This window comes from Phialemonium atrogriseum (genome assembly GCF_030411735.1).
Source record: "Phialemonium atrogriseum strain 8032-3 unplaced genomic scaffold QBC33scaffold_10, whole genome shotgun sequence".
Lineage (NCBI taxonomy): Eukaryota > Fungi > Ascomycota > Sordariomycetes > Cephalothecales > Cephalothecaceae > Phialemonium > Phialemonium atrogriseum.
The window spans coordinates 148,780-174,545 of record NW_026848147.1 but is presented as its reverse complement, the minus strand read 5'-3'; the positions used below and the strand labels follow the sequence as shown (position 1 = coordinate 174,545).

The 25,766-nt window shown below is 56.3% G+C and overlaps 6 protein-coding genes across 6 annotated transcripts; 2 read left to right on the top strand and 4 right to left on the bottom strand.

Moving 5' to 3' along the window:
• The first annotated feature begins 1,108 nt into the window (after positions 1 to 1,108).
• QBC33DRAFT_569040 (putative fatty acid synthase) lies at positions 1,109 to 8,297 on the top strand. Its single transcript, XM_060430524.1, has 2 exons — positions 1,109 to 6,736; positions 6,799 to 8,297. The coding sequence occupies exons 1-2, from the start codon at positions 1,534 to 1,536 to the stop codon at positions 7,989 to 7,991; spliced, it is 6,396 nt and encodes a 2,131-aa protein (XP_060284208.1). The 5' UTR covers positions 1,109 to 1,533; the 3' UTR covers positions 7,992 to 8,297.
• An 890-nt stretch (positions 8,298 to 9,187) lies between these two features.
• On the bottom strand, positions 9,188 to 11,063 carry QBC33DRAFT_41076 (uncharacterized protein). Its single transcript, XM_060424117.1, has 2 exons — positions 9,651 to 11,063; positions 9,188 to 9,575 (listed from the first exon to the last, which is right to left on the bottom strand). The coding sequence occupies exons 1-2, from the start codon at positions 10,934 to 10,936 to the stop codon at positions 9,347 to 9,349; spliced, it is 1,515 nt and encodes a 504-aa protein (XP_060284207.1). The 5' UTR covers positions 10,937 to 11,063; the 3' UTR covers positions 9,188 to 9,346.
• Positions 11,064 to 16,827: 5,764 nt separating this feature from the next.
• On the bottom strand, positions 16,828 to 20,406 carry QBC33DRAFT_450182 (myosin tail region-interacting protein MTI1; the record flags this gene model as incomplete). The annotated part of the gene is made up of 3 exons (XM_060424554.1): positions 16,828 to 18,590; positions 18,641 to 18,715; positions 18,768 to 20,406. The coding sequence occupies 3 exons, from the start codon at positions 20,404 to 20,406 to the stop codon at positions 16,828 to 16,830; spliced, it is 3,477 nt and encodes a 1,158-aa protein (XP_060284206.1).
• Positions 20,407 to 21,409: 1,003 nt separating this feature from the next.
• Positions 21,410 to 22,246, top strand: QBC33DRAFT_577669 (DUF408 domain protein; the record flags this gene model as incomplete). Its single annotated transcript, XM_060430999.1, has 1 exon — positions 21,410 to 22,246. One exon carries the CDS (start codon positions 21,410 to 21,412, stop codon positions 22,244 to 22,246), a length of 837 nt encoding a protein of 278 aa, XP_060284205.1.
• A 543-nt stretch (positions 22,247 to 22,789) lies between these two features.
• On the bottom strand, positions 22,790 to 23,383 carry QBC33DRAFT_449783 (40s ribosomal protein s17; the record flags this gene model as incomplete). Its single annotated transcript, XM_060424536.1, has 3 exons — positions 22,790 to 22,888; positions 22,956 to 23,156; positions 23,237 to 23,383. 3 exons carry the CDS (start codon positions 23,381 to 23,383, stop codon positions 22,790 to 22,792), a joined length of 447 nt encoding a protein of 148 aa, XP_060284204.1.
• Positions 23,384 to 23,603: 220 nt separating this feature from the next.
• On the bottom strand, positions 23,604 to 25,281 carry QBC33DRAFT_535911 (mitochondrial ribosomal protein MRP51). The gene has a single exon (XM_060427658.1). The coding sequence runs from the start codon at positions 25,239 to 25,241 to the stop codon at positions 23,838 to 23,840; it is 1,404 nt and encodes a 467-aa protein (XP_060284203.1). The 5' UTR covers positions 25,242 to 25,281; the 3' UTR covers positions 23,604 to 23,837.
• Between the last annotated feature and the right edge of the window lie 485 nt (positions 25,282 to 25,766).

Genomic DNA, 25,766 nt, shown 5'->3' with positions numbered 1-25,766 from the left:
GGCCAACCAGCAAGAAAAAAAAGGTCATTCGCAACTGTTGAATTGGAAATTTGGGGCCGCCAGTCGCTCCACGCAAGCTTGACCCTTGCCGAAGCCGCGCCTTGCTTCTCAACCAAACATAATGCACTAGCCGAAATAGGATAGGTGGCGTGGTAGGTATTTCCCCCATATAACTGTTCAGGTACATGGGGAGTTCCTATCAGTACACATGACGTTTATCATCTGCTGAATACACGTTCAGCAGCATGGAGCCTCTGCGTTGGATCCCGTCGTTGTGGGCACCGTTGGGAGGGTTATCCGAAGAACTATGACAATAACTCGCGTGGCTCCCAACATCCCGCCGTGGCAGTGAACACCATTAGGTCGTCCCCTGTTAGAGACGGGACTGTCCAGTGTTCCGTTCTCCCGACGTAAATTCAATTCTGGACTTAAACCCTTGTATCCATGACTTCAAGGCGATGGGTAGGTATTGGAACGATATCAATCTCAGGGTTTACTGCTGGTCCCGAGAAAAAGCACACCAGTTCCTGCGGGTGGCAACGGTTCAAATACGCCATGCATGTCACATCGCGTCGCGTACTCCTGCCAGAATATGGTCCTTATCTTATCGTTCAACATGAAGCCTCATGCAACCTGGACTTTGATGATGCCTGCGTTGGAGACCTGTCACGGTCATCCTTAAGCCTTCTGCTGACCGTCTTCAAGCCTCAAAGGGACTGCGGAGAGGCCATTGCTTGCTCCGTGGTGCACATTCTTAAACTTGCATTACCTACGTTACTAATCCGTAACTATCCCGTTGACATTGACAGAGGGAATCCGCCTGGGATGCCGAAGAGACTTCTGCACGCTAAATCCCTCCAATTCCCCGTAAAGTATTGGTACCTCACCCCACCATCCAGAAACCTCTGTATCCAGCCAATGAGATGCCACGTTTTGCAGAAGCGGACCTGGACTGAGGTGTGCATACTGCACAGTAAGCGGCTGCATAAGGCCTGCCAAGCCAGGGTCGCCACAGACAGGGAGACGCGCGTGGCGGTTGGCCTCGACCTTGCCCCAACAAGAACTAAAAAAAAATTGGCGAGACAATCGGGAAAAGTACCGTTCGTCCGCTAGGGGTCCGCCAGGTAATTTTACTGTTGGGCAGTTTTCGAGCTACCAATCAAGAGCAAACCCCAAGAGAGAGGATAGAAGAACTTTTGAGCTTCGCTCTTTCACAACGCGAGTCTGTTTCCAACAACCCTTGCCAGCCTAATAAACTAAACATCTACGATAGAAGGCACACGCCGCGACTCTCTTTGCTTGATACCTGGCACTTGGAACAGCTCCTGCCCCGAACCTCCCTCTCTTCCTCCCTCTACACCCCTAATTAGCAGCTTAGAGCCGATTCTTACAGATTCCTGCTCTTGATTGAGTCTCGAGGGTCGATTGTCGCTCTGGTAAGCAAGCACTACGTTGGGGATTTGAGGGTAGGGAACACAATTGCTAACTATTGCTCCAGCTGCCAGTATTCTCTTGGACAATACCCCCTTAAATATGTACGGCTCCGGGACTGGCCCTCAGACGGGCGTTTCTACGCCTAGATCCTCGGCTTCGCTCCGGCCTCTCACAATTTCCCACGGCTCTCTCGAAACGTCGTTCTTGATCCCTACCGGCCTCCACTTCCATGCCTCACAGCTCAAAGAGCGCTTCAGCACGAGCTTGCCCGCCCCAACCGACGAGCTTGCCCAGGATGACGAGCCCTCATCCATTCCCGAGCTTGTCGCCAGATACCTGGGATTCGTAGCCCATGAGGTCGACGAGGGCGAGGACGATGCTCAGGGCTCATACGAGGAGGTGCTTAAGCTTATTCTTAACGAGTTTGAGCGAGCCTTCCTCAGAGGCAACGACGTCCATACCTTGGCAGCCAGTCTCCCGGGAATCGACGCGAAGAAGCTCGAGGTCATCCGAAGCTACTATGCTGCCCGTTCAGTCTCAAACCGTGCCATGAAGCCCCACGAATCGGCCTTGTTCCGCGCCGCCGAGGATGGCTCGGCCAAGATCTACAATATCTTTGGAGGCCAGGGAAACATCGAGGAATACTTCGAGGAGCTGCGAGAGCTCTACAACACGTATCCCTCCTTTGTTGGGGACCTAATTTCTAACGCCGCCGACCTCCTCCAGAATCTCGCCAATCACCCGAGTGCTGAAAAGCTCTACGCCAAGGGCTTGGACGTCATGTCCTGGCTGCAAAGCCCTGATGCGACTCCCGATGTGGACTATCTTGTCTCGGCGCCGGTCAGCTTCCCCTTGATCGGCCTGGTTCAGCTCGCCCATTACCAAGTAACCTGCAAATCACTTGGCTTGCACCCTGGTATCCTGAGAGACAGGATCAGTGGCGCCACCGGCCATTCTCAGGGAATCGTGCTTGCGACAGTAACCGCGGCAGCAGATTCTTGGGACACATATGCGGAGATTTCCAGGTCGGCGTTGACGATCCTCTTCTGGATTGGCGCTCGCAGCCAGCAAACGTTCCCTCGCACATCGATGACTCCGACGATGCTTCAGGATTCGATCGACAATGGAGAGGGCACCCCCACGCCAATGCTTAGCATTCGGGACCTTCCTCAAGCAGAAGTTCAGAAGCACATTGACAAGACGAACCAGTACCTCCCTTCAGACCGCCACATCGCCATCTCCCTTATCAACAGCCCACGCAACTTGGTTGTGACCGGCCCTCCCATGTCATTATATGGTCTTAACCTCCAGCTCCGGAAGCTCAAGGCGGCCACGGGTCTCGATCAGACCAGAATCCCCTTTACCGAGCGGAAAATCCGTTTTGTCAACCGATTCCTGCCCATCACAGCACCTTTCCACAGCAAATACCTCGCCGAGGCTACCGTCCAGATCGACGAGGACGTCAAGGACATCCACATCGATTCCCGGAGTCTGGGGATCCCGGTGTTTGATACCAATACCGGCAAGGACCTCAGAGAAGAGGTCAAGGGCAATGTCGTCCCGACCTTGGTGCGGCTCATCACCCGCGACACCGTGCACTGGGAGAAGGCCACAGTGTTCCCTGGAGCCACTCACGTGCTGGACTTTGGCCCAGGCGGCATCTCCGGATTGGGAATACTTACCAGCCGTAACAAGGATGGTACGGGCGTCCGAGTGATCTTGGCCGGAACAGTGAACGGGACGGTCACCGAGGTCGGCTACAAGCCGGAGCTTTTCGACCGTGATGAGGAGCATGCGGTCAAGTATGCCATCGACTGGGTCAAGGAGTATGGCCCGAGGTTGGTCAAGACCGCCAGCGGACGGACCTATGTGGACACAAAGATGAGCAGGCTGCTGGGAGTCCCGCCAATAGTGGTTGCCGGTATGACTCCAGCGACCGTTCCCTGGGACTTCGTCGCTGCGACCATGAACGCTGGCTATCACGTCGAGTTGGCCGGAGGTGGTTATTACAACGCCAAGACCATGACTGCTGCCCTCGAGAAGATCGAGAAAGCCATCCCTGCTGGCCGCGGTATCTCTGTCAACCTGATCTACGTCAACCCCCGTGCCATGGGATGGCAGATCCCCCTGATCGGGCGGTTGAGGGCCGAGGGTGTCCCCATCGAAGGCCTCACCATCGGCGCCGGCGTCCCGTCTATCGAGGTGGCTCAAGAATACATCGAGACCCTGGGTCTGAAGCACATCTCCTTCAAGCCTGGCTCCGGCGAAGCGATCCAAGCCGTCATCAACATTGCCAAAGCCAACCCGACATTCCCTGTCATACTCCAATGGACCGGTGGTCGTGGTGGTGGTCATCACTCGTTTGAGGACTTCCACTCGCCAATCCTAGCCATGTACGGTCGTATCCGACGACAGGAGAACATCATCCTTGTGGCCGGAAGCGGCTTCGGTGGTGCCACAGACACGTACCCGTATATCACGGGTGAATGGTCGACCAAATACGGCTACCCTCCCATGCCCTTCGACGGGTGCCTGTTTGGCAGCAGGATGATGGTGGCCAAAGAGGCTCACACCAGCAAGAATGCCAAGAAGGCCATTGTCGAGGCAGAGGGTCTCGACGACTCCGAATGGGAGAAGACCTACAAGGGACCGGCTGGTGGTGTCATCACTGTCAGGTCCGAAATGGGCGAGCCTATTCACAAGCTTGCTACCCGCGGTGTGCTGTTCTGGGCCGAAATGGACCAGAAGATCTTCAGCCTGCCCAAGGAGAAGCGGGTGGCCGAGCTTAAGAAGAGCCGGGATTATATCATCAAGAAGTTGAACGACGACTTCCAGAAAGTATGGTTCGGGCGCAACAAGGCCGGCCAGGCTGTGGATCTCGAGGATATGACGTACGGCGAGGTCGTGCGGAGGATGACCGACCTGCTCTATGTCAAGCATGAGTCTCGATGGATCGATCCTTCCTACATCAAGCTCACCGGAGACTTTATTCACCGGGTGGAAGAGCGATTCACGGCCGCCTCCAACCAGCCATCCCTTCTCCAGAGTTATGCTGACCTCGACGAGCCATACTCGGCAGTCGAGCGCATCTTGGCCCACTACCCTGAGGCGGAGAACCAGATCATCAACGCACAGGATGTCCAGCATTTCTTGCTCCTCTGCCAGCGCCCCGGTCAGAAGCCTGTGACATTCATTCCTGCTCTAGATGAGAACTTCGAGTTCTTCTTCAAGAAGGACTCCCTCTGGCAGTCGGAAGATCTCGAGGCTGTCATCGACCAGGATGTCGGCAGGACATGTATCCTCCAGGGACCCATGGCGGCCAAGTATTCGACCGTCGTCGACGAGCCCATCAAGGACATTCTCGATGCCATTCATGATGCCCACATTGCCGGCCTTGCCCGGGATTTCTACTCTGGACAGGAGTCATCAATCCCCACGGTTGAGTACTTTGGTGGCCGGCTCAGTGACCCCGAGATCCCCATGGATGATGTCGAAGGCCTCACTGTGTCTTACGATGAGAACAAGAACAGTTACCGCCTTGCCTCGTCTCCTGCCATCCAGCTCCCATCGGTCGAGTCGTGGTTGTCGCTCTTGGCAGGACCGAACAGGAATTGGCGGTATGCGCTGCTGATGTCGGACGTCCTGGTCCAAGGGCAAAAATACCAGACGAACCCGATGAAGCGGATCTTTGCACCTTCTCGCGGTCTCTTTGTTGAGATTCAGAACCCGAATGATCCCGCCAATACCGTCATTATTGTGAGGGAGCAGCCGCGACACAACCAATACGTCGATGTTATCGAGGCGAAGCTCGTGGGCAAGGATGAAATTGTGGTGAACCTGATCAAGGACAGCACAGCACTCGGGAAGCCAGTTCCTCTGCCCCTCCGCTTCAAGTACAACCCGGAAGCCGGCTATGCGCCGATTCACGAGATCATGGATGGTCGGAATGATTCTATCAAAGAGTTCTACTGGCGTGCCTGGTTCGGCGATGAGCCCCTTGATCTGGATGCCCCTCTCGCCGGCAAGTTCGACGGAGGAAAGACCACTATTACCAGTGAAGCCATCAATGAATTCGTCCATGCTGTCGGAAATACTGGCGAAGCATTCGTTGACCGCCCTGGCAAGGTCATGTATGCCCCAATGGACTTCGCCATTGTCGTGGGATGGAAAGCCATCACGAAGCCCATTTTCCCTCGGACCATCGACGGCGACCTGCTGAAGCTTGTTCATCTGTCCAACGAGTTCCGCATGATGCCCGGCGCCGAGCCTTTGAAGAAGGGAGATGAGGTTTCCACCACGGCACAGATCAACGCCGTCATCAACCAAGAATCCGGAAAGATGGTTGAGGTTTGCGGAACGATCATGCGTGATGGCGAGGCGGTTATGGAGGTCACATCTCAGTTCCTCTACCGTGGCGTGTACACCGACTACGAGAACACATTCCAGAGAAAGATGGAGACGCCTATGCAGGTGCATCTGGCCACCTCCAAGGACGTTGCTGTTCTCCTGTCGAGGCAATGGTTCTGCCTCGACCAGCAGCCAAACCTGGGAATGGAGCTGCTCGGTCAGACTCTGACTTTCAAGCTGCAGAGCCTGGTCCGTTTCAAGAACAGGACCGTCTTCAGCAGCGTCGAGACCCAAGGCCAGGTCCTCCTGGAACTTCCCACCAAGGAGGTGATCCAGGTTGCCAGCGTTACCTACGAGGCTGGAGAGTCTCACGGAAACCCGGTCATTGACTACCTCGAACGGTACGGCACTCCTATCGCACAGCCCGTCAACTTTGAGAACCCCATCCCTCTCAGCGGCAAGACCCCCCTCCTCCTTCGTGCGCCCGCCTCCAACGAGACTTATGCTCGCGTATCGGGCGACTTCAATCCTATCCACGTCTCCCGCGTGTTCGCAGGCTATGCTGCCCTGCCCGGTACAATCACACACGGCATGTATTCGAGCGCTGCTGTTCGAAGCTTGGTGGAGACGTGGGCCGCCGAGAACAACATTGGTCGTGTCCGTAGCTTCCACGCATCACTTGTCGGCATGGTTCTGCCCAATGACGACATCCAAGTCAAGCTCCAGCACGTCGGCATGGTTGCCGGCCGGAAGATCATCAAGGTCGAGGCAAGCAACAAGGAGACGCAGGAAACGGTCCTCCAGGGCGAGGCAGAGATCGAGCAGCCCATCACCGCCTATATCTTCACTGGTCAAGGCTCCCAGGAGCAGGGCATGGGTATGGAGCTGTACGGCAGCAGCCCCGTTGCCCAGGAAGTGTGGGATCGCGCAGACAAGTATCTCATGGATACCTATGGTAAGTCCACAGTCGTGTGTCATAACAGCATGCCTCCCCGCAATCCGCTAACTCTTGAACAGGCTTTGCTATCACCAACATTGTCAAGAACAACCCCAAGGAACTTACTATCCACTTTGGCGGCCCCCGCGGCAAGGCCATCCGGCAGAATTACATGGCCATGACCTTCGAGACCGTTGCCGCCGACGGCTCCATCAAGTCGGAGCGCATTTTCAAGGACATCAACGAGACCACCACCTCGTACACTTACCGCTCGCCAACCGGCCTGCTCTCGGCCACCCAGTTCACCCAGCCGGCTCTCACGCTAATGGAGAAGGCCAGCTTCGAGGACATGAAGTCGAAGGGCCTTGTCCCCCGGGACAGCACCTTTGCCGGCCATTCGCTCGGCGAGTACTCGGCGCTCGCAGCCCTGGCCGACGTCATGCCCATCGAGTCGCTGGTGTCGGTCGTCTTCTACCGCGGCCTGACCATGCAGGTGGCCGTCGAGCGCGACGCATCCGGGCGCTCCAACTACAGCATGTGCGCCGTCAACCCTAGCCGCATCTCCAAGACGTTCAACGAGGAGGCCCTCCGGTTCGTGGTCGGCAACATCGCCGAGACAACGGGCTGGCTGCTCGAGATCGTCAACTTCAACATCGCCAACATGCAGTACGTCTGCGCCGGCGACCTCCGCGCGCTCGACACCCTCACAGGCGTCACCAACTTCCTCAAGGTGCAGAAGATCGACATTGAGCAGATGAAGGCCAGCCTCACCGTCGAGGAGGTGAAGGAGCACCTCGTGGAGATCATCCGGGGCTGCGCGGCCCAGACGGACACCAAGCCGACGCCGCTGGAGCTGGAGCGGGGCTTCGCGACGATCCCGCTGCGCGGCATCGACGTGCCCTTCCACTCGACCTTCCTGCGGTCGGGCGTCAAGCCCTTCCGCAGCTTCCTGCTCAAGAAGATCAACAAGACGACCATCGACCCGGCCAAGCTGGTCGGCAAGTACATCCCCAACGTCACGGCCAAGCCCTTCGCGCTGACGAGGGAGTACTTCGAGGACGTTTACCGCCTCACCAACTCGCCCCGCATCGGCCACGTCCTGGCCAACTGGGACCAGTACCAGCGCGACGGCGGCGTGGCCAACGGCGACGGCGGCCTGGCTAATGGGACCGGCGAGGTCAGCAGCGTGGACGGGTCCGAGGGCGTCAATGGGGAGCATCTCGTGAACGGCGTCAACGGTGTCAACGGCGTCAATGGCGTGGACCATAGTTAGGATGGTTCCCGGCCTGGGGGGGAAGGAAGAGCTAATCGTGTAACGGGGAGCTCCGCCCCCTTTTTTTTCCTTTTTCTGCGTGGGCTGTTTTTTTAAACCCGAGGAGTCAAACTGCCCGCACAAGAAAGAGTGCGAGTTAATTTGGTGGCGGGCCTTCCTACCTGCCTGCCGGCCTGTATGTCTGTGTACTGTTTTCAGTAATCCTTTTTTCGCGTTTGGTTTCCATACAAACCAGCTCGTCACCATAGAGTACCCTATAATAGATGTCACGTCTCGATAGAAAGAAGCAATGACTCGTTCCAACAATCTGTTCCTATCCTCCCCCATAGTCTCCTTGCCCGCCCGCCCCCCGCAAGTCGCATTCCACATTCCACAACATGTTCCATTTACACAAGCGGGCCGCCGTGACCACTCACGGCAAGACCCTCCCGTGGGGAAACGGGTCGTGCAGAGAGGGGGACGATGAACCTTCGGAAACATCGGGGGTGGGACAGACAGGAGAGGGGTTGAGCGCGGGACGGCTGCGTCGAGATGCTTCTCCTTGCACAACGTTGTGTTTGAGAGATGTGCCTCCCATCTGTTTCCGTTCACTCCTCCTCAGTCGAAGGCCAGCAAGCAGTTGCGTTCGTTCCGAGGGTATGAAAAGTGCATTTATGTTCAAATCTCAAATCAGAGCGGGATCGCTTTTTATTTATTTTATTTACCATGTCAGATATGGGACAGAGAAAAGATACCCTGGCGGAGAAAGGTAAGGTCGTAGTACAACATGCCAGTGTGTTCGTTAAACCCCCGGTTCCCCCCAATTCGCAAGCATCCCAAAAAATACCCGATCGCCAGTACAATGCTTCCGCATCCCGCAATGCACCAATAAAGATAAATCATTCCGGTCCTGTGTTCCATATCTCCCATGATGATGATGATGTAGTTCCCGAATGTCCATGCTTAGCCAGTGCCATCCATCCCCAAACCCCAGTCCCAGTCCCAATAAATAACCCGAATATGCTATTAGCTCGAGAGCATACAAAAGACAAAAAATGAAACATATCATGAATAGATATATGTGAGTAAAATCGTCAGTGGCGACGAGGATGAAGATGGAGACACGAAAGTAGGTATAACAGCTTGAAGCCAAATGAGGATCAATATGGAACAAAAATCGACGCGTCCGTAGCCGGGGAGCGAGACGATCAGCTTTTCGCTTTCTGTATCTGAAAGACTGGAGTCTAGGACGCCTGGACTCTTCCAGGCAAGCTTTTCCGTAAATAGACCAAGTTGGTTGGATCTTTTTCTCCCATCTCGCCTTGAAATGGCGATCAAAGGGCACTCTGTCATAAGAGAAGTCGAGTTTGCAGTCTCTAGTAGGCCGATACGGGATACATAAAGCGCAGAGCACTGGGCGGATTCGTGTGATAATGCCCCTCGTTCGAGTTGCGGCGGCCAAAGACGTGCTGCATAAACGCCTTGGGAGCAACATCAACTGTCTTGGAGGTCAACGGCACCGGGATGCGATGGATCTTCTTGGTCTGCCACCGCTCCTTGATACAGTTATCGACCAGAGCCATGAGGCCGGTTGCCATGATGACACTGCAGAGGCTACATCAGCATCCGAAATAAGAGGTGAAGTCGTTTGGGTGGTCACAAGGGCGAAGAAGTACTTACTCTGCAACATCAGTCATAGCATCGAGGATTGACTCATCGGCGAACCACATGAAACATGGAGGGAGCCAGCCACCGGCGCTTTCATCGGCGAGCACCTGACTTGGCGACCTTGTCTCCGGCACAATATGGGCGACAGGGGTGTTGGCGTTGGCGTCACGCACGAGGTGGAACGACACCAAACCAAGCTGCTTGTCGACAGACCGTTTCCAGGCGTAGCCATGGCCCCACCACTCAAACTCATATCGCTTGTTCTTGCTGCTTCCGCGGCGGTGGATATCGACGCGGGCATAGTTACTGAACTCGAGCTTGATGGTGTTGGTGGGCATTGGTCGCTGCGGTTTCGCCTTGGGCCCGAGTCGGTTGTTCGTCAGTGACAAACGCGAAGTGGAATTTCCAAAGTACTCGTCATCGCCATCACAAGAGGTATGGCTGTTGCTGGTTCCTGGCCTCACGCTGGTGTTGCTGAGTGGTGAACGAGGGCCAAAGATGGAACCGCCCGAGTTCCTCCTGCCAAAGCCGGGTTTCCCACCTCCACCGCTCAACGTCTTTATGGCACTCGTCACTGATCGTTGTAGAGTCGGACGACCGCCCTCGCTCTCATTTGCCGGCTTTGGGGCTGTGGGCTCAATGTACTTGCGCTTCGAGTTACACACCTCGCGGCCGGAGTCACGGCAGTAGCGTCGCAGCGAAAACTCCCGCTTTGCCAGGTCATACATGCGCAGATGGAAGAGCTGGATGGCGGTTCGTCTCCGGCCAGTCACGACAGTGTCTATGCGCAAGTTCATGTTGCCGTCGGAGGTCAGCTCATCGTGGCGGATGGAGAATCTGTTGAGGGATGGGAACAGCTTCGCAAACTCGGGCGGTGTGGAAGGGCGGACGTTGGGTTCGATGACTTCTCGACGGTAAATGGGCAGCGGAGGAATATTGCTGTACTCATAGTCCATCGGGCCGTCCGTAGCGTCGAGTTCCAAAGCTTTTAGGTCCTCCTCCGAAGCTGTGGTGGAAGCGTACGTGTCAACCGATGACCGCGGATACAGAGATGTACCAGGGCTTATGTCTTCTTGGTAGTTGCCATACGACCGCTGGTGCCTGGGCTTGCTTGTGCTCGAAGTGTAGCTTCCACTGCTGCTTGAGGATGACAGGGCCTTGGCATCTGATGGCCGTGGGGAGGTGTAGATGGAAGTCGGAGTGGTAGAATGTGCCTCGTACGAGTCATTGCTCCTCCGGCTGTGAGAATCGTGGCTGGAGGCCTGGCTCGTGCTTGGTCTTCTTGTCAATGCAGGCATATTGAGGTCGCCTGGAGGGGAGTTGTCTGGGCTTAGATGAGAGTTGAGAGGGGCAGATGGTGTTGCTGGTGGCCTAAGCTTCGATGCGGGGTGAGGGAATGAGAGGGTTCTTATAGCTGGCTTAGAGTTATGCGCTCGACAGGTTCGATTCGAGGTTGAGTGGGTGGTTGCATTCGAGCTAGTCAGGGACTGGAGCTCGTGGTGATCGTTGGAGGAGAGGCAGGCAGGTTGAGGAGGGTGTGTTGGGCTTGGGCATTAAGCGGCAGATTGCTTTGACGGCGTGTCAGGAGCGTTGAGGGTCTGAGTTGGAGATGGAGTGAGTGGGATGTGTATGGGGGTTGAGTCGTGGTGGCGAGCGTTTAAGTGGAGGCGAGCAGTCAAAGGTTTGCGCATTGGTCGATGATCAAGGGTATCATCTGGAGACGGGAGGCATGTGCATGAGCGCGAGTAGAGACACGTTATATGGCAGCCGACGGAAGCACTAGGGCCTGAGGCATGGGTGAGGCATGGGACAAGCATGGGACGACATGGAGAACGGAAGGCGGCAGAGGAGGGAGAGAAACGATGTCGAGGCCGAGCATTTGGAAAGTGCACCGGGGTTCGCCTTGCTGGGGATGGCTAAGCAGAGCGAAGTATTTTCGTTGGATGGCAACACGCCCATCCTGGAGAACTCTCAATGGGGATTGGCCTGAAAGCTGTTTTAAGGTACACTTTGGGGGGTGGTAAGCGACCGGGATGGCCTGGAGTAACGTATCTGGCGATTAGGCGAGGCAGTTGCGATCGACCGAAGTCGATTCCATTGGTGTTGAGAGAAGTACATGTGTACAAAGGTACCTAAGGTACAGTACCGAGTACAACATCCATGAATTTTCGCACTCCAAGCCCGTGGTGAGCATGGATGGTCAGACGCCATGAGCGAAAAAAGCACCCCACTGGGAAATCCCAGTGAGCTGTTGCCAAATCCCGCTAGAACGGAAACCGGGATCCAGGTGCCTGGCCATTCATTCCGTTCGGCAACTTGCTTCCTCAGATCTTGAATATTCCGGTTTTTCCCAGACGCATCTTGGAACCTTCTCTCGATGGTCGAACTCATCGTCTCATTCTCAGCTAATGTTGGATGTAGACGAGTATGCCTTTCCTTTTTCTACCTGGATCGCCCTCTGCTTGTGAGAAATGCAGGGCATGACGTGAGCAGTCAGCCCCAGCCAGCCGCCTGCTATTCCTCAATACTTCAAAGTTGAATAACTTAGATAGGTACCTAAATCCTGCTGCGACTCAGCTGACGCAGCCCCCGAGGCGGGTATGACTCTTCGTGATTTGCAACTACCTTCCACCCCAGCTTTTGTCCAGGCAAGATGATCATATCTGCAGGAAAATAGCCTGTTCCAGAGAGGTCGAACTACCTGCCTCTCTATGGTATGTAAACGTGGCATTCATCTTCTGCGAACTGAATCGTCTAGCCGTTTCTCTCAAAGTCGGTGCCCAACTACACCATCAAACGTCTTGGAACACGAACCGTTTTCTGAGGCTTTGCTCGCCTTCCAAAAGTTATTGGTCGCCAGCGATCGTGGGGAATAAGCCTCTTCTGGTAACACGAGTCCAGTTTGCTCTCCCACACAACTGGTCAATGCCGGCGATGCACCGGCCTTGCGATTCGCCGAACCCCCAACCCAATAAGGTACCGCCCGGCCGGGCCAATAGGCCGCATCGCGAATCCCCGCAGCAACTGCGCCGCGAGGAAGCACGCGAGGCCAAGCTTGACCCACTTATTGTCCGATCATGGCATCCGATCCTCCCTCAAGAGGCATTACTCTGACGTCTTCAACTTAAGCTAAAGCTCGCCAATTGCTCTAAGATGCCGTATTCAGATCTGGCAATCGCTCTTGTATTGTACCTATCCGTACGTACATACAAAACAGGTCCACACTTGCTTGGACCAAGTTGCGCTTTGCCCACCAGGCGTTAGTTCATTCATTGATGGACGGAATTAGCTCCCGCGCCCGGGTCGACCCTCCCGCTGCCAGGTCATCATCAATTCCTATCCCAACTGATGCAGCATCAGAACCTAATTGCCAGCAAGACCGTTTTTTACCCATGTTTGCAAGCGAGCATCGATGTGCCCGCTGCAAACCAACCCCTGGCTTTGCAGGTCGCTCCGCATCGGACCATAACTCTCGCTGACTTGTGTCAGCCTCCCATTCGTTGGCATGTCGGGCCTCAAGATTCCCCCTCTGGCACTTGCACGTGGGCTGGAACTGGCCTCTGCGTCGCCTGTTGCCAGGGCTGCCATGCAATATCCCTATCAATGGTTGGCTCTCCGTGAAGCTCAGGTAGATGAACGCATCGTCGCCCCGTTCTCTCCCAAAATTCCAAACGAGTTGGCGCCGACATCGCTTGCCGAGCACATCTAGGAAGGCAGGCCTGGTGCCGCCGTGGGGAACCCCCTCCACAATGTCTCAGTTGCAGCAGTTCCTGGCCAAAGTCGTGGGCCCTGTCCAAGCGCATTGGTCGAAGGTGTATCCTCTACCTCATAATCACAGGTTAAAGGCTACGGGAGTTGGGTCGAATTTTCCAAGGCCCAAATTAAGTGTCAATTGCAGCTAATGGGGCCGCTCTTGGCCAACTCATCCTCCCCAATGGGATTTTGGTCAGCGAGACTTTGAAGTATTCTGCCATCTGTCCGAGACAGGTCAGTGGCCGGGGGCCATCTCAGGTGATGTTAGCAACGACCAGCTTGGCCACGAAAATCTTACCACAAACTCCCCGAATCGAAGGTTCTCGTCTATCTCATCACCTCTATCTGGTCAATTCAAGGATACAGGAGGCCGAGACTGGGCCTGACTGAGCAGCAAATGGGGAGCACTTCACCCCCGTTCTTCACCCCCGTTTAACAAGGACGTACCCCACATGCAACCTGCCGAACCGGGACAGACAGGAAGACGCAGATACCTTGCCGTTCCTTTTGCTGGGCCGGGTTCCGATGCATCTAGCGCCGCGTGGGAGAAGCCCGGCTGACATTGTTTAGCAAATCAACTGTCTTTTTACAATTCCGGCCTGCCTGCAGTGGTGACCTAGGAGTTACATGCCATCAGCCTCCATCAGCCTCTCCCTGCACGACCGCGGTTGAGAGGCATTTGAGGAGTGCCTGAAAGGCGACTATGAATATCAACCTGCAGATCGTGGGTTTGTCTTCATACCCGATCGACGGGCTCCTCTTGCGAAATATGTGGATAGCATTCTTCACCTATCGCAACCTTGAACAAGTGTCAGATGCGGATGAAGTGCGCTTATCGTCCACGTCTCTACCTCGATGGGTGGTCAAGCAGCAAAAGGGGGCAAGCGCAATGGAACCCAATGCTTTTCGATTGGTCCTAGAAAGGTCTTGCGATATTTGGAAGGACAATCGCAACGCGCTTATAGCGTCTTCATTTTGAGGTTGGAGGCTCTCGGGTTCGTTAATTGCTCCGTGGTTTTTTCGCCAGCTGGCGTCACGTCATTCGCAGATGCAGCCCCGAGTCGCTGAAGAAAGCACACTCGGGATATTTCCTTCATCTATGCCTCACGGAATAGTAACCTGGGCTGCTTGCTATTCAGCGCCTGGTCATGGTTACCTTCCCCCACGCCGGTCGGATGCTTTGGCAAAAACTTGCATTCTTCCCTCCCCTCCAAACCTCCAGGGTTGTAGTTGGGGATAATATGTGGCAAACACATACAAATCCGATCTTCCGCATGCGCCAATTCTCTTATTGGGCATAATTCCCCAGTAGTCAACGGATGTCCGTCTGCCATTGGCTTCTCCTCATCCAGTCAGTTAATCGGAAATTTTGGTCCCCGAGGTTGATCGAGGCTGGATCGAAAGGTTGCCAGCCGCCATGTCGCTGCTTACATAGTGCTTTGATGTCCCCCACCATATGACATCCCCCTCATGATATGTCTGAAGATAGGGTGGTGAGATAGATGCTCGGTTGTCTCCGGAGACCGGATTCGGCTTTGCGGTCACTCCGAGGTGCTACAACATCTTATGATATTTCGTTTCTCACTTTTGCTGCTAAACCCCTCCCAGATTAGGGACGATGACGAACCTGGTGCTAAGCCACTGGCCGTCGAAATGAGAAAGAAAGAAAAAATGGCGCCGTCCCTTCGTCCTCTGCGCACTGCCAAGCCGGCGGTATGCGTCACTCTTCTTTCTTCTTCCCTTGCTGTAGGATGAACTTCTTGTTATGGGCCACGTGTGCCTACTGTTCGCGAAGGATCGCTGCCCCTATCACTCCTGTCCGCCTGCGGGGAGTCTCCCAAGGAAAGTGAAAATACCGCGTCTGCCTACACAAGCCTCGGAATCCTCGGTTTCTCGGTGCTAGAAACGTCTGCCTTTCTTTCGTATTCGGGGCCGTGTGCGTGTCTTGAAAATGGGGAAACCTTTCCTGTCAGCCAACCCCCATTCGGCCCTCAGATTCCGGCAAGATAACTCCTCTGGCCTTGAGCGGTTTACTGCAGATTTGGGAAAGGGCTGACTGATAGCTCAACCCGAAGTTGGGGGAGGCGATGAAAGGGTACAATGTAACCGAGGGAGTTTGCTCATCGAATCTCTCCCACTCTGCCAAGTAGAGAGAGAACAATGATAGGCGCAGGATCAACCCATGCCAGAAGATGGAATGCTCCCAATGCGATGCTTCCGTTGCCTAATATGGCATCCCGCTGCTTCATAACGTCTCTGTCGATCCAGGGAGTTCCCACGGCATCCCCTCACTCCTGCGGCTACATCCGACATATACCTACCCATCAACCCCTTTTCATGTCCGGCCTGATTGGTGAAATCAGTTTGTGTGGTGTGATGACGTTCTTGCGGCTGGCATCCAATACTCACTCCAGGAGCAGTAGTTTCACCATTAATCGATGTTCTGTTCTTCGCACTCGCGACGGAGCTTGCTCTTCTCCGCATGCTGCTTCCCATGATTGGTCTCGCGGTCCGCAGATCCAAGCAGCCCCTATTGCCGGGGAAAGGATGACCAACCGCCTGGCCGTGAGCGACGATATCGACTGACAACTAGTGCTTGTCCTCTGCCTCACGTTTCTCTCACAACAAGCAACCCATGGTTCTCGGATCGTGAAAGCTCTTCTAACATTACCGAGTACAGAGTATGAAGTAAAACTACACATCTGCTTGTAACTTTGGTCCTGGTATCTGTAGAAGGAGTACATGACACTGTCTTGTGAGAGGTCAGGGCACCAAGACAGGCTCGAACATCCCTACCCAAATAGCACATGACAGAAACGAAGCAAGTGGACAACCGATAGGTAGCAGCCATGAGCCTGGAAACCCCTCATCGCCTTCTCAGCGCGACGAGACAGGTAGTAACGCCACACCACCCTTTCAAGTCTCGACCAAGGCTCATGGGGGAGATGGGTGACGATGGCACGGCGACTGAGCAGCCAACAAGTTCTCAGATCTTGAATTTCGGGGAAAAGAACGATACTAATAGAGCTGGGAGACGAGCAATAAAGACCATGATGTTTAACTCGACTCCTCCACGACATGCGTCATGATGCTTCCTCTCTCTGTCTCTGTTCTGATGCTAACTAGGCCTGGGCAAACTTCTGGCAAGGAACCGACGAAATTTCACATTCCCCTTCCATCGCATATCCACAACTACAACTACCCATATCGACATGAACCGCGCAAAACAGGGCAACCAACACGGACCTTAAGATTATCAACAACCGCCGTGTCCTCACCTCCAACTACCGACATTTACAGCCCTGCTACCCACCCCCGCTCCTCCTCCTCCAGATCCCACGCCCCACCAAACGGCGCACCCTCCAACGACCCTAACGAGCGCATCCACGCGTCCGTAACCGGGTCCCGCGAGGGCGACAGTCCCCACGAGGGCCTCCTAATTGCCCCCCTCCCAGCCGACCCAGCTCCTCGGCATGACCCTCCAGATCTTGACCTCGCCGCTGCGCAGGTCGTCGAGCCTGAAGCTCTCCACCTTGACCTTCTTGCTCTCGCGGCCCTGCTCCCACGCCCGCACCTTGCGCTTGGTGCCGTCCCACTCCGCCACCACGGCCACGTGGTCCGGCTTGCCCACCTCCATGCTGTACTTTGCGTGCATCGCCCCGTGCTTACCCTGGAACTTTGCGTTGCGGATGCTGATGATGTCCCCGGGCCGTATCTCGTCGTTCTGCGACGTCGACGCGTTGGCCAGGTTGCTGTACACGAGCGCCCCGTACGCCCGCGTCCCCACGGGCAGGAGCGCCCCCGCGTGCGGCCGGAGGAGCTCGTACACGAGCGCCTGCGGCGTCCCGTCCCCGACGACCGTGTCCTTCTTGCCCGGCGCCGCCTCGCCTATCGCGCGGCCGAACCGCTCGTAGCTCTGCTCGAGCTGGTCCTGCCGGAGCGCCCGCGGCGGCGGCTCGTGCCGCTGCTCGAGCCGCACGTCCGACGCGTCCTGGGGGTCGAATCGCACCGTGATCACCGTCTGCGAGTAGTCCTGGAACAGCACGTAGATGTCGCGCGTCACCGTCATTTTGGCGCCGGCGCGCGGCGTGGCGGCCGTGGACTCTTCGGACTCGAAGAAGATGTCTTTGCGCCCCTGTAGCTGCGGAGGGAGGCTGCTGGGTTGGAGCCACCAGCCGGACTGGGGGGCGAGGTCGATCTCGTTCGCCACAAAGCCCGACTCCATCGAGGGTCTTGTCACGTCCACCGACCTGCGACCAGGAGCACCAGCGCGCTGCACATCTAATGACGCTCTGTGGGAACGGTTGGACAGCGGGGGGCCGGAGGGAGGCGCTCTTCGGTCCTGCGACGCTTGATACGACGGCCGAGGAGAATAGGCCTCTTCCGAATGTCTTGGCGGCGGAGGAGGCTGGGAGGGTGTAGGAATTGCTACAATGGCCCCCGGCGAGGCGGTATAGTTGAATGGGTCGTAATCATCGTCGTTGTAATTGGGCGTCTCCTTGGCGGGAGGCGGTGGCGGAGGCGCAGCTCGGGGCATCTCCGTGGATTTCCGCTTGTCCGGAGGAGGCAGGCTCGGGATCGGTGGAGGACCTGCCCTCGGAGCTGTTGCAGACGGGACCGGGGGAGGCAAAGACGGAGGCGCCTCCGAGATAGAAGACCTAACCGGCGTTCCCTCCTCAAAGCTCGACTCGCGCTGGTGTGACTTGAGGGCATCCTTGTGGGGAACGGACGAAGCGATATCCGTGTCATAATCTCCCTCGTATTCTGTGATCTCTTCCTCGTCACCGTCATCCTCGTAGACCGCAGACTTGGTCGGCGAAAAGTGCTGGCTGTCAGCAGTGGATTGTCTGCGCGGTCCGGCCCCAGGTGGAGGCGGTGGTGGTGGTCGGGTCTGCCCAGGTGGTGCTCCAGGAGCAGAACCTGGCACGGGAGGCGGTAGGCGACTGTTTCTTTTACCAGGGGGCGCAGGAGCAGCGCTAGTTGGCGACATCGGGGGAGCTTCGTCACCAGCGTACGACAGACGTTTCTGTGTGGGCGATTTTGGCGAGGCCATGGATGCTGGGACGGCTACTGGCGGCGGCGGAGGAGCTCTGGCGGCCTGAGTCACGTCGGGTTTAACCTCGGATAGCTCGTCGTCCGATTCGGAACCTTCACTCGGGGATATCACGGCCGAGGGAGTTGGAGGCTGAGGGCGCGCTGCTCGAGTTTTAGCGGAGGGTAATAAGGGTCAGTATCGATGAGGAACTTACACTCGGTAGGGATCGGAGGCGGCGCGGGGCGTCCGCCTGGAATAGGGGGTGGTCCCGTAAGCTCTCTTGACGGCACTGCAACCGGTTAATGGCCAGGGCTAGACAACCAAGGGAAGGGATTACTCACAAGACGGAGGGGAATTCTCCTGTTGTGGCGTTGCCATTTCAGACTCCTCCTCGGATTCAGGACCTTGGCTCGGTTCTTCCTGGGGCTTTCCCTCCGGGCTCTTGGGTCGAGACATGCCGGGCAACGCCATCATCATCGGCACTGGTGGCGCATGGCCTCCAGGAGATCCAGCTTCTTCAGACGCCTCAGCGACCGACTTCTTTTTCCTCGGAGGTGCGGGAGCACCTGATCCAGGCATTGGGCCTCCAAAAATGCCAGCCATGCCCGTCATGCCACCAGCTATTCTAGCCATCCGCGCCCGTAGCTCTTCCTTGCGCTGGACCTCGGGATCAACATCGTCATCGCCTTCCTCGTCGTCGTCCTCCTCTTCATCGATATCCTCGTCGTCCTGCTTGGCGGCGGTCGCGACATGCCTGGGTCTCTCGTAGCTATCTTCCCGCTCCGTAACGTCTTCTTCCTGGCCTTCAGTGGTGTCACCAGCCCCCGACATATCGGCTTCGTTACCGTCGTGTGGCTCGGGGCCCTTTGAAGACTTTCGTCGATGGGTATGGGGTGGGCGTGGCGGACGTTGTTCGTCAACAGACTGCTTGCGTGCAGACTGCTCCGTGTCGCGGCGCTCTGGCGGGGGAGCGGCAGCTTCGGCTTCGTCCTTGACGTCTTGGCTTTCCATTCGCTTCTTGGGAGGGCGTTTTGGCTTCTCCTTCTTGCTCGAAGCGTCCGCATGCCTTTGCGCGGCCTCCATCTGCTGCTTCTGCAGAAGGGCGAGTCGTTCCTTTAGACTCATTGGTTTCGGCTGGTCTTCGGCATCCTCGCCTTCGGCTGATGTTCCAGGGACCAGGCCAGCCTTCTCGGCGGTTTCCATATTCTCCGCTTCCCGCTCCTTGATTTCGGGGTCTTCATCGCGACGATATACCTTCGCTACCGGTACGTCTCGAGCGGGGGGAACGTAAGCATTTCTGCTTGGAGGAGGCGCAACGAAGGGCTTCTTGATAAACCCGGAGCTGCCGGGACCTAGCCCGCTAGGCTTGAAGGGCGTGATAGGGGGTGCAGCGGGCTTATTGAAGGCGGCGATGCGATCCTTGAACGAGCTAGGTTTGGGCTTTTCCGAGACTGGTGGAGGTGCCATGGGCTTATGCTGGGTCGGCGCTGGTTTTGGGGCGGGCGCCGACGATGTAGAGGCGGCCTGAACTGGCATCGGCGCAGGCGGAGGTGCCGTTTCAAGCGCAACGGGCTCCTCCGGCCTGGTCACTGCAGCTTCGGGGACGGGAAGGGGCACCGGAGGAAGTGCGGAAGATGTCTGGGTCGGCGACGTAGCCTCCAACTCTGCTTCTCGCTCGGGCTCGGGCAGCTTAGGAGAGAGCGGAGAAGTGGCTGCGGCGGCACCCTCGGGAGCTGCGGCAGGGTCTGCTTCCTTCTTTGTCCGCGTCCGAGTTGGCCGGGGCGGGGCAGTCGGCTCGTACTTCTCGACGAAGTTCATCGGGAAGATGCCTTCGTGCTTCACGCCGGCATCGTCAAGGTACTCCCCTGAATACCAGTCCGCATCTTCCTCCTCCGTGACAGTTATGATTTGCCCGACCGGAAATGCCAGGTCATCCTCATGCCCGGAGGCGTATTCGTAGATGGCTTTAACCTTGAACATGATGACGCGGCCCAGAAGGCTAGGGTTCACCTTGCCGTCTAACCTTCGGATTTGAGATGTGGGGTGGAATCGACGGAGTGGTAGTAAAAAGTTGGAAAGAAGCTTCGGGTTCGGTAGGGATGATGCACTTGTGGGGGGCCCTGTTGTAGAAGAGCAAATATGACGGGATGTCGGTATATCTGATGGTAAAACAATCGGGGCTTTCCCCGCGGTCAGGAGGTCTGGTAGGCAAAACGTCGAGGCTGACGGGCACTGCGGGACCTAAGGAAAGGGCGGTGGTCGACGTCAGCGCATGAACTAGTAGCAGCACTGTACACACCACGATGTGCCGCAGAGTTGGGTCCCGCCACAATGCAAAGGGGGCCAAGGACTGAAATTCAACCAGGGAAACTCGATTGGAGGTGGCTGAGGTTTTGGCTTCTGCAGTTGCAGCACAATATTGCGCGGTGGAGAGCCGCACCCTGCCTCGGCGGAATGGGAAGCTCGATGGGGTGGGTGGGATGAACGAGTGAGATATATGGGGAAACAGACCTCGTTGGTTGCTACTTTTAGCGAGTCGAAGAATAGGTCTTAAGCACAAGGATGCTGTTTATATGGTCCAGACACGGCAACCTGGCCTCTCGATAAGACGAACACCGTCACTTGCGAACGAGAGCCATTCGGGGTCAAGCAGGATCTGTGCCCTCAGTGGATCGGCTTCGCCTCTGACAATGATGCAGGAGGACAGTGCGGCACAGCACGATGGATCTCCAATCCCCAAACAACAAGCTTGACAGGCTGTTGAGTCTGGAGTTGTGGCACCCTGTGTAGCTTAGTATTGACACTGTGTCGGAATTGGATGGAATCCTTCCTTGCCCCACGGGGACTGATTACGAAATCCATTTTGCCCTCAACTAAGGGCACGATCTTATCAGCCTACTTCCCTCCCTCTAAGAAGGTTCTCCCGGTCATGATTGCCCCAACCTGAACGCCTCTCCTTGGTTTCCCATGCATCACATCAGCCATGGTATCTGAACCGAAGAAGCCCAAGGGCATCCTCAAGGAGCGCAGGGACCCCGCCCCACCAGCGTCATCCTCGACCCCACCAAAGACCAAAGCCGAGTTTGAGCGAATCGCCCTGCAGCACGCGAGGATCATAGAACAGCGGAAGGAGATCCAGACGGACGTGTTCGAGGCCATCGACGCGCTAACCGAGTTTCCCCCGGCCCACAACGGCGGAGCCGTCTTCCCAGCCTCTCGCCCCGCGCCGGCCGACGTGGCGCGGTTCGTGGAGCTGGTCCGCCTCTTCCAGCCGGGCGACTACGACGACCTGATCGAGGAGCGCAACATCCTGGGCCGGTGCGGCTACGCGCTGTGCCCGAACCCGCGGCGCGCCCTCCCCGGCGGCGGCGAGTTCCGGTTCGTGAACAAGAACAGGGACGACTTCGGCATCGTCCGCCGCGCCGAGCTGGAGCGGTGGTGCGCCGATCAGTGCGCCCGCAGGGCCCTGTACATCAAGGTGCAGCTCAACGAGACGCCGGCGTGGGAGCGCGTAGGCCTGCCCAACCTACACATCGAGCTACTGGAGGAGGACCGGGCCGAGAGTGACCCCGACGCAGAACTTGCGCGAGATCTGAGCCGGCTGAAGCTGGAGCAGGATCGAAAGGCCGCCGAGGACTCGGCTGCGCTCGCGCTGGAGCGCGGCGATGCGGCCAAACCGTCCCCGCGCAGGCCCTTGAAGGTCACGATCCGGGAGAAGACTGTGACCACGGAGGCAACACCGCCAGAGATACAGTCGTCCGCGCCAGACCAGGACGGCCACTTGATTCTCGAGGGTCATAAGACGCAATTTGGACAATGAAACGCCCTAAAAGAGTAATCGAGGACTAAAATAGACTGTGCCATGCTGCATTGGTTCGCAGCCGGCCAAGAGACCACGGACTAAGTTACGGCGTTCCGGGAAGATATTACGTGTATAGTAAGGCATATTCGGTCAAGGTTGATACCCACCAAAGAATCCCATCAAAAGGAATCCCATCAGAGGCATACAGCATAGTGAGGAGAGGAGGATATATGGACGTGTCTCCGTTAGGACCGGCGAGATCCGCACATGTTTCGTAATCTTGACACAACAACCGTACTTGGTAAGACCTGGGTTATCGCCCAGGTCACGGATCACCACTTGCAAGAGATCACTTGCAATGCGAGGAGGGAATTTGGCAATCAAGCATCATCTCCGGAATTACCCGAGAGAATCAGCGACACCTTGGATGGGCAAAAGACCTTTTCTTTTTTTGACCCGGTATGCACTCACTACCTTCCAGATAGACGCCGAATAGCCGTAAAGAAGATGCCATGTGCCCAACCTGCCATTGCAGCCAACCTTGCCAAATCAAAAAAGTCTTTAGTCCCGGCGAGGGGGGCGGTTGCCGAATTGACGGCCGCCACGCTCGAGAGCCTGGGTCTGGGTAACGGGGACAACGTTGACGGGGATGGTATCGAACTGTGACAAGTCTCAAAGTTAGCCCTCCCGCAATATAATCATTCACGGAGCTGGCTGTGAATCTTACGCCGAGGTGCTTGAGCAGGTCCTTGGTCTCGGTATCAACATCAAGCTGGCCGCTCTCCGAGTTCTGGGTGAAGTCAAGAGCAGAGATCTCGGGAACGTATTGATCCTTGCGCTCACGTTCCTCCTCCTGGAGCTTGAAGGAGATACCGCGGACGGGTCCACGCTGGATACGCTTCATGAGATGGGTGGTGTAGCCGGCAATCTGTAGAAACGAGCGTTAGGAATTGGGAAACAGTTCAACACATCCAAAACATCGCGCAGGTGCGTGAAGCGAATTCTGACCTTGTTGCGCAGGCGCTTGGAGGCGATGATGGCGATCTCATCACAGATCCTCTTGTTGGTCTCGAAGTCGAGGGTCAACTTGGGGTAGTACCGCTCAATGATGACCTTGGCGGACTTCTTGACTGTCTTTGTGCGAACGCGACCCATTTTGGCGGATTTTTGGCGGTATCTGGAGGAGTGATGGAGGTTGAAAAGTCGAGGGTCTGCGGGCGGGAACTTTTTCTAATTTCGTCGTGTCCGTGGTGTTCTGTGGATGTGGGGGCTCAAAATTTAGGTCTTAGGACAAGGGCATGTGATCTTCCACGTGATTTTAACGATTCGCTCCCGTCATTTAACACCCTAAGTACCTCTGCCTAGCGAAGAGTCGATTCGTGCTTAAAATGCTGCGTCATTAGATTTTCTAGGTAGTTCTACATTGAAGGTTGTATTACAATATGGACACGCTTCGACGACTACCTAGTTCAAGCCTATCCTCAAATTGCAGGGCCAATCCATGACTTGCTTGATATTGTACAGTATATTGAGCTGACTGGTGGGGTGGCGCGCAAATGTTCCTCCCTATCTGCCTACCATGAGCTAACACTCTGCTTCATCGGACCAATTAAGTGGTTCGGCTGCCAGGAGTTGGGGAATCCAGGCCGTAGGCTTGAGCACTCCCTGTCACAGAACGATTGATTTGAGGGATTCTCCGGTATGCTTGATTGATCCTGAGGTTGCTGGGTTTCGCAGGCTCCGGCTCCGGCTCGTCGAATATTACTTCCTCCCCGGCCATCTCCTTCGCTACCAGCTCGGCCTCCGGCCTCGCCTGGCCAACCTTCAACGTGACGCGTCCCTGTGAGTTGACCTTGGCGCTCAACGGTTCGATGTAGACCTTGGCTCCGCCTTCGATGTTCGGGTCCATGCTATCGATACCCGGAATCAGTTCACGGGCCCTCTGGCTCAGGTTCCTCATGCTGAACGCAGTGTCGCCAGCTGGAGTGTCGGTGACGAAACCTCCGACGCCCAACTTCGCACCACGGCCGCCAGCGACCTGGCTTCGGGGCGCGACAATCCTGGCCTTGACGTGAGAATGGCTCTTCTGCGGACCATAGAGAGAGTGGTTGTCCAAGTATGAAGCAGTGCGTAGGTAGGACAAGCCAGCCGACGGGTGAGTGATAGGCGGGCCATCCTGGGCATACGGATTGCTGGCCTTGAGGTCGTTGGATTTCCCAACCTGCCAGTGCTCCTTGGGCGGCTGGACGGGAGCGAGGTCGAGGAAGCGGCCAGTCATGCTGTAAAGCTTTGGCCTGTCGTTGCGCAGGTCTCGTAAGAACTCTGTGAGCTGCGCGTCGGTGATGGCGGCCGCTTCGATCGCAGCAGGAGCCGGCTCTCCAGCCTCTTGGGCTCTGCTTGCCGCTCGCTCCGACAGGTCGGCGGCCAATCTTTCCTTCAGGAACTGGCGAAACTCAGCGCGGCGGTTCCTGACACGCTTCAAGAGGTATTTCTTGAAGTTGCCATCCGTCATTCCTGCCAGCCACGGCCCGCTGAACTTCCATCGGCTGTCTTCGAGCTCCCCTGCCTGCCCAGCCTTGATCGCCGTGAAGTCCATGGTCTCTTCAAAAACGGACTTTCCGGGTATCCTCATTGTATCGTTCGCGACTGGCACTGTGATCGGGATGTTCATATCCTGCCATTTCCGAAGAGACATGCCGTGATCCGCGGCGGAGGAGAAATCGGTAATGTGCTCGACCGAGTCGACCTGCTTGATCCGAAGCATCGGAGTCGAAGTCTTGGTGGTGGATTTCAGGGGCAATGGCCTTTTGAGGCCCCAATCGCCTCGCTTCCGCGACGAGTTCGGGGTCGTGATGACCTGGTGGGTTGGGAAGGCCAGTGTGGCCGAGTCCGAGTTGACGTTTGTAGCAGCAGAGACATCAGCGGCTGCGTAAGGAAGCGCCGCTGGCAATGAAAATAACCTGGATGTTCGGAGGAGGGCGCCCCCGGGCGACACACCCCTTGCGGCTGCCATTGTGTGAACTGGCAGCTTTTTGATGGTTGTTCAATTGTTGGGTTGAAGCTTCATGTCGCGAAAAATCGGATGCCTCATCATTGGCTCGAGCCGAGTGGTCAATGCTTCTGTCAAACCCTGGTTGACCCTAACCCTAAACTTATTTTGAACGAATCGCTTCCAACCAATGCTAACCCTGTTGCCAATCGGGGGTAATCGAAGTAGTGTACGGATTACTGTGGTATGAATGGCGAGTTGACTCCCATAACGGGATTATGTGCTTCTCAGGGATGTCGGCCCAGTAGCTAAGGCCGCATCAGGTCCCCGAGAACAATGGTCCCCGAGACTTTTACTGTACTTGCTAAGTAAGTATTGTGCAAACTCAAATATTGCCGCCGCACCGGGCACGCCGGGATCCGCCTTTCTGTAGCTGGTATGGAAGGGAACGGGACCCACTAAACTTGATGGCCCGTTGCCCGACCTCGCCGAGGGTTATTCGGCGACACGGAGATGGCCCGGCAACCAAATTTAACCTCGATCTCATCG

What these genes read in the sequence shown, in the direction of transcription:
- QBC33DRAFT_41076 (XM_060424117.1), bottom strand. Translation starts at nt 10,936, where the DNA reads ATGCCTGCATTGACAAGAAGACCAAGCACGAGCCAGGCCTCCAGCCAC. An exon ending in GCTATGACTGATGTTGCAGA is followed by an intron (nt 9,576 to 9,650) that starts GTAAGTACTTCT and finishes TAGCCTCTGCAG; the next exon opens with TGTCATCATGGCAACCGGCC.
- QBC33DRAFT_535911 (XM_060427658.1), bottom strand. Translation starts at nt 25,241, where the DNA reads ATGGCAGCCGCAAGGGGTGTGTCGCCCGGGGGCGCCCTCCTCCGAACA.
- QBC33DRAFT_569040 (XM_060430524.1), top strand. Translation starts at nt 1,534, where the DNA reads ATGTACGGCTCCGGGACTGGCCCTCAGACGGGCGTTTCTACGCCTAGA. An exon ending in GTATCTCATGGATACCTATG is followed by an intron (nt 6,737 to 6,798) that starts GTAAGTCCACAG and finishes ACTCTTGAACAG; the next exon opens with GCTTTGCTATCACCAACATT.